At 36.3% G+C, this 13,060-nt stretch overlaps 1 protein-coding gene across 1 annotated transcript in view; it reads left to right on the forward strand.

Moving 5' to 3' along the window:
- BOLL (boule homolog, RNA binding protein) overlaps positions 1–13,060 on the forward strand; it is a 65,526-nt gene that overhangs the window by 26,785 nt on the left and 25,681 nt on the right. The window contains 1 exon segment of the mRNA XM_073218578.1: positions 734–832. Within this exon segment, the coding sequence (XP_073074679.1) occupies positions 734–832 (99 nt within the window).

The raw sequence follows: 13,060 nt of genomic DNA on the forward strand, positions 1-13,060 counted from the left end.
AAGTTCGTTTCACATTTTACTTTTCTAAAATGACCACTGGAAAATTTTAAATAACATGTGGCTTACATTGTATTTCTATTGGGCAGTGCTGCTCTAGAGCCATCTAGCTTTTTATCAACTGTATACTTCTACTAGAAGTCCTACAAATACCTCAGATTTTATGTTACAACCTAACTTCTTTCCTTCAGCCTCCTCACATACAATTACATAAATATCACATGTGCTTTTCTTGTATTTTCATATTTTAATGAATCATACCACTGTGGGACAAGCCACAGATCTGCTTTACATGACCTGTCCCACCTGTTACTCTACTGCCTCATCTTTCAGCTGTCTTTTAGTGTATAATCTTCCTTCCAGCTGTACCAACCAATCAAATCTCCCAGATGAGATGTGGTCTTAGCTGCCTCTGCCTTTGTACATACTATTTCCACCTTCTTTCTCTAATTCTTCAAATTCAGGCATCAACTACTCTAGAAAACAACGTCCCCAGATTTCTTAGCTCTAAGTAGTTCTTTTCTTTTCTCCCATGCATTCCTATACATGTCTCATAGGACTTATGGTGATTGTGACTATTTGTCCCTGATCAGTCTCTAAGTTAAAGATAGGGAATATGTTTTTCATCTGTGTTTCTCCATTGTGTAGCAAACTGCCTACTATATTATAATGCTGAAAAAATATTTTGAGTTAATAAATGAAAGGCAATACATTTTTTTCTTTCTTTTTGTAATAGCCTTATTATTATCATGGAGTTCAAGCAACATATCACCAGGTTTATGCTCCAGGTGCCATTGGTGTGCCTGCACCTGTGATGCAGCCTGAACCAATTAAAGTAAGAAGTTTGTTTTGTTTTTGTTTTTTCCAGTCTTATTTCAAGTTTTACAAATTTCCTTTCTGGAAAGGAACAACTTTTGATATTTATATCATGTTTATGATCAGAAGTGAATTCTTTTGTGTGGAGGAAATACAATTCTAAATTAACTAAATATCCTATTAGTTTCAAAAAAGTTATAAACCAGAGATCATGGGAAGATGGCAGCGTGAGTAGTTCAGTGGAAATCTCTTCCTAAAAACATATATATTTATGAAAATATAATAAATACAACTATTCCTAAAAGAGACACCACTTGATGCAGTACAACAGCCAGGATACATCTACATCTGCGAGAACTCAGCATCACACGAAGGGGGTAAGATAGAAGCCGTGGCCAGGCGGGACCCAAATGCTCCCCCACCCCAGAACCCAGCGGGAAGAAAGGAGTCAGAACGGGGAGGGAGTGAAAGCCCAGGACTGCTAAACAACCAGCTCTAGAAATCTGCAACCAGAGAGCAGACACAAGGTGCACGGGGTACTGGATATTAGAGAAACAGAAAAGCAAAACCTGTGGGCAGGTCCCCACAACTGGCGCACCTAAGACAAAACAAAAGAGTGCTTTTTGCAAATCTTAAAGAGACAGGGACCCCACAGCTGGATGAAGTCATCCCGGCACACTTAGCCAGCAGCTGGGAATCCCAGGGAAATTTAGGCGCCCTAAACCCCTGGGCGGCAGCGCAGCTCTGAAGCCCCTCATGGCACTAAGCAGCCTGCCAGTCATTCCCCCAACTGGCGCGGACCCCGACACACTGGCCCAGTAGTGGGAGAGTGGCAGCACGCTGGAGGTGGTGGCGCTGGAGGGGACCGGGAGCAGCTCATGTGAGCCCACCGTGGCGGCAAGTGAACAGCCCGGGAGTGGCGTGCACGCACCAGTGGCAGCGACGCCAAAGGAGCCCAGTAGAGGCTCATGCGGGAGAGGCCCGTGCATACCTGCAGCGGTGCTAGAGGGAGCAGCCACACTCCCAGCACCTGACCAGAATTCCAGCCTGATGCACAGCCGCCCGGGCCAGACCCAAAGGCTACTGCTGGCACACAGCTGCCTGGCAGGGGCGCCACTATTGCAGAGGAGTGCACCTGACATGCCTGCCACTCCCCGCAGGGCTCCACGCTGCGTTGACGGAGATCCTGCCCACAGCAGCTTAGGGGATTAACCCGGTGGCTGCTCCAGGAGTGTGAGTAACCGACACAGGCAGCGGAGAAAGGCAAGGCATCCAGCAAGCAGGAAAGAACTTTCCCAGCTGACACACCTGCAACCTGCCTACAGCCACCGCTATCACAATGAAAAGGCAAAAAAATTTAGTCCAGTCCAAAATAGTTCAGACAACCCCTGAGAGAGATCAGCAGAGATACACCTAACCAGTCTCCCTGAAAAAGAATTCAAAATAAAAATCATAAACATGCTGACAGAGCAGCAGAGAAATATACAAGAGCTAAGAGATGACATCCGGAGTGAGATTACAGGAATGAAACAATCTCCAGAAGGATTTAAAAGCAGAATGGATAAGATGCAAGAGGCCATTGATGGAATAAAAACCAGAGAGCAGGAACACATAGAAGTTGATGCAGAGATAGATAAAAGGATCTCCAGAAATGAAACAATATTAAGAGAACTGTGTGACCAATCCAAAAGGAACAATATCCGCATTAAAGGGGTACCAGAAGAAGAAGAGAGAGAAAAAGGGATAGAAAATGTCTTTGAAGAAACAATTGCTGAGAACTTCCCCAAACTGGGGGAGGAAATACTTGCTCAGGCTATGGAAGCACACAGAAATCCCAAAAGAAAGGACCCAAAGAGGACAACAACAAGACACATAATAATTAAAATGGCAAAGAACAAGGACAAAAATAGTAAGATAGTAAAGAAGCTAACCTTGAACCTCTGGTAACCACAAATCTAAACCCTGCAATGGCAATAAGTACATATCTTTCAATAGTCACCCTAAATGTAAATGGACTGAATGCCCCAATCAAAAGACACAGAGTAACAGAATGGACAAAAAAGCCAGACCCATCTATAAGCTGCTTACAAGAGACTCACCTCAAACCCAAAGACATGCACAGATTAAAAGACAAGGGGTGGAAAAAGATATTTCATGCAAACAACAGGGAGAAAAAAGCAGGTGTTGCAGTACTAGTATCAGACAAAATAGACTTCAAAACAAAGAAAGTAACAAGAGATAAAGAAGGACATTACATAATGATAAAGAGCTCAGTCAAACAAGAGGATACAACCATTATAAATATATATGCACCCAACACAGGAGCACCAGCATATGTGAAACAGATACTAACAGAACTAAAGGATGAAATAGAATGCAATGCATTCATTTTAGAATGAAAAAAGCAGGTATAGCAGTACTAGTATCAGACAAAATAGACTTCAAAAACAAAGAAAGTAACAAGAGATAAAGAAGGACATTACATAATGATAAAGGGCTCAGTCCAACAAGAGGATATAACCATTATAAACATATATGCACCCAATACAGGAGCACCAACATATGTGAATCAAATACTAACAGAATTAAAGGAGGAAATAGAATGCAATGCATTCATTTTGGGAGACTTTAACACACCACTCACTCCAAAGGACAGATTCACCAGAGAGAAAATAAGTAAGGACACAGAGGCACTGAACAACACACTAGAACAGATGGACCTAACAGACATCTATAGAACTCTACATCCAAAAGCAACAGGATATACATTCTTCTCAAGTGCACATGGAACATTCTCCAGAATAGACCACATACTAGGCCACAAAAAGAGCCTCAGTAAATTCAAAAAGATTGAAATCCTACCAACCAACTTTTCAGACCACAAAGGTTTAAAACTAGAAATAAATTGTACAAAGAAAGCAAAAAGGCTCACAAACACATGGACACTTAAAAACATGCTCCTTAAATAATCAATGGGTCAATATATGGAAACAAATGACAACAACAACACAAAGCCCCAACTTCTGTGAGATGCAGGAAAAGCAGTCTTAAGAGGAAAGTATATAGCAATCCAGGCATATTTAAAGAAGGAAGAACAGTCCCAAATGAATAGTCTAATGTCACAATTATCAAAATTGGAAAAAGAAGAATAAGTGAGGCCTAAGGTCAGGAGACGGAGGGACATAATAAAGATCAGAGAAAAAATAAATAAAATTGAGAAGAATAAAACAGTAGAAAAAAATCAGTGAAACCAAGAACTGGTTCTTTGAGAAAATAAACAAAATAGATAAGCCTCTAGCCAGACTTAATAAGAGAAAAAGAGAGTCAACACACATCAACAGAATCAGGAATGAGAAAGGAAAAATCAGGACAGACCCCCACAGAAATACAAAGAATTATTAGAGAATACTATGAAAACCTATATGCTAACAAGGGAAACCTAGGAGAAATGGATAACTTCTTAGAAAAATACAACCTTCCAAGACTGACCCAGAAAGAAACAGAAAATCTAAACAGACCAACTACCACCAACAAAATTGAAGCGGTAATCAAAAAACTACCCAACAACAAAACCCCCGGGCCAGATAGATTTACCCCAGAATTGTATCAGACATACAGAGAAGACATAATACCAATTCTCCTTAAGGTTTTCCAATAAAGAGAAGAGGAGGGAATACTCCCAAACTCACTCTATGAAGCCAACATCACCCTAATACCAAAACTAGGCAAAGAACCGACCAAAAAAGAAAACTACAGACCAATATCCCTGATGAACATAGATGCAAAATACTCAACAAAATATTAGCAAACGGAATTAAAAAATACGTCAACAGGATCATACACCATTACCAAGTGGGATTCATCCCAGGGATGCAAGGATGGTACAACATTCGAAAATCCATCAACATCATCCACCACATCAACAAAAAGGACAAAAACCACATGATCATCTCCATAGATGCTGAAAAAGCATTCAACAAAATTCGCCATCCATTCATGATAAAAACTCTCAACAAAATGGGCATAGATGGCAAGTACTTCAACATAATAAAGGCCATATATGATAAACCCACAGCTAACATCATACTGAACAGCGAGAAGCTGAAAGCATTTCCTCTGAGATCGGGAACAAAAACAGGGATGCCCACTCTCCCCACTGTTATTCAACATAGTACTGGAGGTCCTATCCATGGCAATTAGACAAAAGAAATACAAGGAATCCAGATTGGTAAAGAAGAAGTCAAACCATCACTATTTGCAGATGACATGATATTGTACATAAAAAAACCCTAAAGACTCCACTCCAAAACTACTAGAACAGAAAACAGAATACAGCAAAGTTGCAGGATACAAAATTAACACACAGAAATCTGTTGCTTTCCTATACACTAACGATGAACTAATAGAAAGAGTAATCAGGAAAACAATTCTATTCACAACTGCATCAAAAAGAATAAAATACCTAGGAATAAACCTAACCAAGGAAGTGAAAGACCTATACCCCCAAAAACTACAAGACACTCTTAAGAGAAATTAAAGAGGACACTAACAAATGGAAACTCATCCCATGCTCCTGGCTAGGAAGAATTATTATCGCCAAAATGGCCATCCTGCCCAAAGCAATATACAGATTTGATGCAATCCCTATCAAATTACCAACAACATTCTTCAATGAACTGGAACAAATAGTTCAAAAATTCATATGGAAACACCAAAGACCCCGAATAGCCAAAGCAATTCTGAGAAGGAAGAATAAAGTGGCAGGGATCTCACTCCCCAACTTCAAGCTCTACTACAAAGCCACAGTAATCAAGACAGTTTGGTACTGGCACAAGAACAGAGCCACAGACCAGTGGAACAGAAAAGAGACTGCATACATTAACCCAAACATATATGGTCAATTAATGTATGATAAAGGAGCCATGGACATACAATAGGGAAATGACAGTCTCTTCAACAGATGGTGCTGGCAAAACTGGACAGCTGCATGTAAGAGAATGAAACTGGATCACTGTCTAACCCCATACACAAAAGTAAATTTGAAATGGATCAAAGACCTGAATGTAAGTCATGAAACCATAAAACTCTTAGAAAAAAACATAGGCAAAAATCTCTTGGACATAAACATGAGTGACTTCTTCATGAACATATCTCCCCAGGGAAGGAGAACAAAAGCAAAAATGAACAAATGGAACTACATCAAGCTGAACAGCTTCTGTACAGCAAATGACACCATCAATAGAACAAAAAGGTACCCTACAATATGGGAGAATATATTCGTAAATGACAGATCTGACTGATAAAGGCTTGACGTCCAAAATATATAGAGTTCACACACCTCAACAAACAAAAAGCAGATAATTCAGTTAAAAAATGGACAGAGGAGATGAGCAGACAGTTCTGCAAAGAAGAAATTCAGATGGCCAACAGGCACATGAAAAGATGCTCCACATCACTAGTTATCAGAGAAATGCAAATTAAAACCACAATGAGATATCACCTCACACCAGTAAGGATGGCTACCGTCCAAAAGATAAACAACAACAAATGTTGGCGAGGTTATGGAGAAAGGGTAAACCTCCTACACTGCTGGTGGGAATGTAAATTAGTTCAACCATTGTGGAAAGCAGTATGGAGGTTCCTCAAAATCCTCAGAATAGAAATACCATTTGACCCAGGAATTCCACTTCCAGGAATTTACCCTAAGAATGCAGCACTCCAGTTTGAAAAAGACAGATGCACCCCTATGTTTATTGCTGCCCTATTTACAATAGCCAAGATATGGAAGCAACCTAAATGCCCATCAGTAGATAAAGAAGATGTGGTACATATACACAATGGAATATTACTCAGCCATAACAAAAAAAGCCAGATCCTACCATTTGTAACAACATGGATGGAACTAGAGGGTATTATGCTCAGTGAAATAAGCCAGGTGGAGAAAGACAAGTACCAAATGATTTCACTCATATGTGGAGTATAAAAACAAAGGAAAATTGAAGGAACAAAACAGCAGCAGACTCACAGCTCCCAAGAATGGACTAACAGTTACCAAAGGGAAAGGGACTGGAGAGAATGGGTTGGAAGGAAGGGATAAGGGCAGGGAAAAAGACAGGGGGCATTACAATTAGCATGTATAGTGTTGGGGGACACAGGGAGGGCTGTGCAACACAGAGAAGACAAGTAGTGATTTCACAGCATCTTACTACACTGATGGACAGTGACTGTGAAGGGGTATGTCGGGGGGATTTGGTGAAGGGGAGAGCCTAGTAAACATAATGTTCTTCATGTAATTGTAGATTAATGATACCAAAAAAAAATTGAGTCACACCACAAAGAACAAAAAGTAAAGATAAATCAAATACATATTTGAAATACAGAAAAATGTCATATACTAACCTCTGCTTTTAGTCTTACCTTGACTGTAGAAGTTTGCTAAGTTTACAGAAGACATCTGCTGGAGAAAAATTTTTAATTTTTCAAATCTGATTTCTGAGTGTCAGGCTTACCATTCACATGAAAGTTTTCTTTTTATTTCTTTATATGTTTTTTTAATAAAAATTATTAACCTAAAAAAAGTTATAAACCACACATGGTCAAAAATGTTTTATTTTCTGTGGTAAAATATATATATATATAACAGAATTTGCCAGTTTTAAGTGGATAACTCAGTAGTATTACTGACATCCAAAAGCTGTGCAGTCATCACCACTGTCTACAAACTTTCTCATCACTCCAAATAAAATCTCTGTACCCATTAATCAATAACTTCCCATTCCCCTCTCTTCCCAGCCCCTGGTAACTTTTAATATACTTTCTGTCTCTAAGAATTTGCCTAGATATTTCATATACTCAGATTTTTACTATCTATATTAATGGCATATAACATTATGCTATTATGTTGAAATGAAAACAATTAATGGTCTACTCAGGGAGATGAAAACAGTTAATAATCTGCTCTCCCATTTGGGAACTGTACCCATGCATAGTAAATCAGACCCAGGCCAAAGAGTGGGAATCTAGTTAGAATTTTTTCAATATAATTCAGCTATCATGTAGCAGAAAATATGGTGCGGTTTCTTAGTGAAAGTCTTGCATCATCACTTTAGGGAAATGAGACTCTATCTCTAATAAAGAACCACCAATTGAGTAACTGTTGTGATGGTAGTATGAATCTTGCTTGTGATGTACTTTTGGGAAGAAAATAGGCATACACTTCACAATAAAATGATGGTGATTAGCTATTTCACACTCCTGTTTCTGTTTCTGACCCATCCCATATGATGGAACTTAATACCAAGACTGTCATTTTAAGGAGTCTCCCACTCTCGTGTCCCCTCACTCTATCACCACTCAGGGCATTCCTCAACTCCTGTTACCACTCTGCAGACATGAAATAAAACCATAATTCTGACCTAGTGTCAAAGGTTATAGTATTACTAAACCTTATTTATAGTTCATTATAGTATCAGAATCTTCTGAGACTTCCTCTGATGTTAATATTTTCTTCAAATATACTTCGCTAGAAAAAGCTGGAATAACTAAGCTATATTATATAAGTGCTAGTTATTTTCAGTTACTGATTATATATATGAGTATGTGTGTATGTATATACATATATATAAAAAAATATGAACACAAATGATCGAAGTGCACTGCCTGAATAATTCCAACAGAGGATGGAGTGGTACTGGAAAGGAGAAATTTCCAAAGAATGTTAATGTTAAACATACTTAAAGTTTAATTCTTCTAGTATAAGAGTATAGACTTTTCTACATTTTCTTAGATCTGTGAATAGGAAATGGCAGAAATTATACAGAAAACATGGTATCTTACTCTTCAATTTAATAATATTAAAATTACACATGTTGAATATAAATCATAACAGTGCATATAGGTATAAACCTGCACTCAGAAACCTGTCTCTTGCATATCTAGAGAAATGCTGCTAAGAGGAGCTTTAACCATTGTATCCTGACACAAATCTTTGCTCCCCTATGCACAAGCCAAAGGGGAAAAAACAACTGACTTATTTCACTCTGGAATTTAACCTGTGTGTTAATGGCTATAATAAGTCTGATGATCACATGGAATACATACTAGGGAATATTTTGATCTTGCCAAAGTTAAGATTTAAGAATTAGGGAAGAGTTGAAGAACTATAAACTGATTAACTGGCTTACTTCAGAGCTCATGTCTCACACAACTGTAACATCAGATTTCACCGAATGTGAGACATCACGAATTGTAAGACACACCATTTTACTTTATGTATAACTATGAAAGGAAAAAACGTTGCCATCAATTGTAAATGTATCCCAATTCAGTAGTTTTGAAATGTGAAATCAGAATCAATGAAATTTGGCATTTTTTATTTTTAATTTAGACATGCTGGATCATGGGAAGCTTGAGTTAAGAAGGACAGAAAAAACCTACAATTCCCCTTTTGTTACAGATGAGGAAAAAAATGAAAATTTAATAGACTTTCAAAGTCAAAACTGGAACACAAGGCTGTTGTATAGTTTTATATTTTGTATATCCTGTTTTTATATATTGGGTTTTTAAGGCTGAATGATGTATGTATTTTATATTCAATTCTTTTTTTAAGTAATTTGACAGCCCTCAGTAGAACAGTAGACAGCCCTACAGGAACAGAAATTCCAAATTTCTTCTGTAGTTTTCTAGAACTGTGCAACACTGTAGAAATGTTTTACTGTATGAAAAATTACTTACTTTTGGTTTTTATGCATCTGTATTATAACAGAAATTTTAATACACAAATGTTGTTATATTATTAGGAGGCTTTTCCTAAAATGTACTAGACTAATATTAAATTTTGACATTTGAAACATTAGCTTTTATTCTTCCTGTGTGAATTTTCCCTGGTGTACCAAAAACCTTGGAGACTTAGAGAAGTGGAAATACTCCTTGGAAGAAATTGAGCCTGTTGTTTGTATAGGTGTAAGTCATTTTAAAAATTCTAATGATTATAATTTTAAGGATGTTAATCGAATATATCCCAAAGTAGCAATTTCAGTGTAAAAACTATCTTGGAGCTGCAAATCTAATCAATAAAATAGAGACATATTCATAGCTCAGAGCATAAGTCTAACTACTGTAAAATACTGTTTACCAAAAACTACTCATTAACTAGAAGCCACAGGTTACTGTGCTTTGTCAAATCAAATGCATATATTGTAAAGCAGACCAATATGGAAACTACTATTTAATGCTCTATTGATTAAGGTATCATTTCCTAAGTCAGCAGAGTCATATCTTATACAGAATTAAGTTTTGAAGTCAATAAAGCAAAATCAATGTCAAAATTATCCCACTGAACTAGACGATAGGAAGGAAAAAAGGAAAGTTTCTGTATATCTGGGCACTTGGAACTATTGGGCTTTTAAGATCAAAATCATATCCCTAGGTAAGAAGGGTATCAGTGGAGAATTACAAAGGTTTGTTTTCTTACAATATTTGTCCATTTTTGCTTAAAGTAGGTCTCTAATAAATTTGTTCTTATGAGAATTCATTGAGCTGCTGGAAATGGGAAATTATAAATGAAGTTCATCTTTAAGTTAAATGTTCACTTTACTCAACTCCAATGTATACTAGCTATTCATGAAAATATCTGATATTAAGGATAATATTTACTCACTAGGCTATGAGGAATTTCTTCTAATTAAGCACTGATTGGACTTGAATGAAAAATACAACTTAGTTTGCTTGTTACATCTTACCCTTTGATTCAAAGTAAGTTGAGAAGGGATTTGACCTACTACCACTGTCTATTTCTAGCTCAGAGACCTATAACATGCACTCATCTAAAAATTAGCATCTGTACTTTACAGAAAAATTCCAGTACTTTTTCCTCACCATTTCTTCATTTCAGTATCAATACTTTTTATAAAGTAACTTCGAAATCAAAATTCCCTCATATTCAGCAAGTCCTCAGGGTAAAGGAAGACAGCTATAAAGCATTGTATTCTAGAGGGACAGAAAAAACCTGTGCTTTGCAGCTCTTAGCATACAGAGGGTATATATTTATATTCACTGTATGTAGTCAAACTATAGAAAGCCTCAGTTTCTAGAGAATTAATTATTTTACTAAATAGTCAGAGAACTAGGTAGAAGAAACCCAAAAGACTCACCCAGTTAGGCACTAGAAATTGCATAGGTTCTTTGTGTATCAAGCCTCCTTTTTGATATAAATATGAGAAGGGACAGAGGGACAGTAAGGGGAATCAAGGACCAATGAAACTAATCTTTTAAAATTGTCATGGATAGATCTTAATTCAAAAATGAATAAACAGAAAATTGTACACTATATGAGTCCCATGAGAAATTTTTTGCATATGACACTACACTGAAGGCAAGCATAAATAGCATACACATGTATAAGCATATATATATATGAGGAAATTAAATAATTTTTAAAAAATATACCTGTGCTTCCAGTAACTACAAACTGAAAAACAGGAAAGGTGAAATTGTTGCTGGCAATTATAAGAAAACAGTGTATGAAACTATGATATAATGGAAAGAAATAAATTTGTCTTTGCCATAAAAGGCTAGTAGTCACTACAGAAAATCAAACCCTTGGTATAGATTTAAAGTTCTCCCAGAATGCAAAAGTTAATATGAAAGATGAAATGATGAAAGATAAGATACTTGAATAAAGAGAACAGAGAGATCCAACCTAAGAATTGTGTTTCTCAAAAAGAGTATAGAACAAAAATTGAAAAGAATGAACACAAATTATAATAGTTAAACAAAAACACCCTTGATTTCTTTAAATATACAAGTCAAAAAGGATTCACTATGCTTCATCCAAAATGAATGAGAGGCAATCCATCATAAATATCCTGGTAAATATCCTTCTCCGTCCCCAAACATCCCAGTCTTTTTCATTTTTTTAACTACTTATTTTTAAATAATTTTGGACTAACAAAAGTTATAGTACAGTGTTCATGTATCCCTTTACCCAATATCTCTAATTTTAACAACTTATATAATAGTAGAACAGTTAGGAAAAATGAAGATTTAGCATTGGTACAATACTTTTAACTAACCTACAAACCCATTTTAACTTCAGCAATTTTTCTATGAATTCTTCTTTTTCTATTCCACAATCTAATTCAAGATCCCACATTACATTAATTTGTCTTGTCTCCTTATTTTTCTCCAGTCTGTGGAATTTACACAGTCTTTCCTTGTCTTTATGACCTTTTAAAGAGTACTGGTCATTTATTTCATTGATTCCCCATTAATTTGAGTTTGTATGCTATTTTCTCTAGATTAGATAGAAGTTATGCATTTGGGGCAACAACATGACAACAGTGATGCATGCTTCTCAGTTTATCATATCAGGGGATAAAAGATGCATTATACCTGATTACTGGTAATGTTAACCATCATCACTTTAAGTATAAACTGTAACTTGCCCAAGGTAGCATAGGTAGTAAGTGGTAGATCCAGGACATACTACTTGGCTCATTAGTGAACAGTATCTACTTAATAAAATGTAACAATGAAAATAATTAACATAAATTTAAGCAAAACTTATAGAGAGGATAGGTGAGGAAATAAAGGAGTTATAAGAGAGTTAAAATCCTCATCTACCATGTGAAAAGTCATTAGATTATGAATAAAATTGTTCAGATATTAGAGATAGAAATATGGAAATAATAGAAGAAAGAACTCAGAAAAGTGAGTGTGGCCACCTCTAAAGAAGTGAAGTGGGCTAGAAAGGGCGTTGAGGATTCTTAGAGCCCTTTTTTCCTTACCCTTTAGCCACTATTTGATTTTTTAAACTATATATAAATTAATAAAAATTAACTTCGTAAGTGCAAAGAATACCAATTGTTTCTACCCAAGGTATAGCAGGTGATTGTGAACAATAGCACAGGAAGAAAACCAGGATGACATCAATAAGAAAGTAAATTTCATAGTAACAAGCATTAAACAAGGCAGAGAAGGCCAGTTTATTGTGACAAAAGGTTAAATCTATAATGAGTAAGTAAGTCTAAATTAGAACATTAAAAAATAAAAACTTCTAGAAATACCAGGGGAAAGAAACAGCCATGATGGGAGACTAATATAATGATCATAACTTAAGATTTAAATAAACAAATCTTTTTTCTTTTATATAAAATATTCTTTTATATAAAAATATTATATATGAATAATTATATTGAATATTGTGCCTTGCAAAGAGAAAGCTATTTCTTTCTAACATCCAGACAAT

Source organism: Manis javanica, chromosome 12, assembly GCF_040802235.1.
Source record: "Manis javanica isolate MJ-LG chromosome 12, MJ_LKY, whole genome shotgun sequence".
In the NCBI taxonomy this organism is placed as follows: Eukaryota; Metazoa; Chordata; class Mammalia; order Pholidota; family Manidae; genus Manis; species Manis javanica.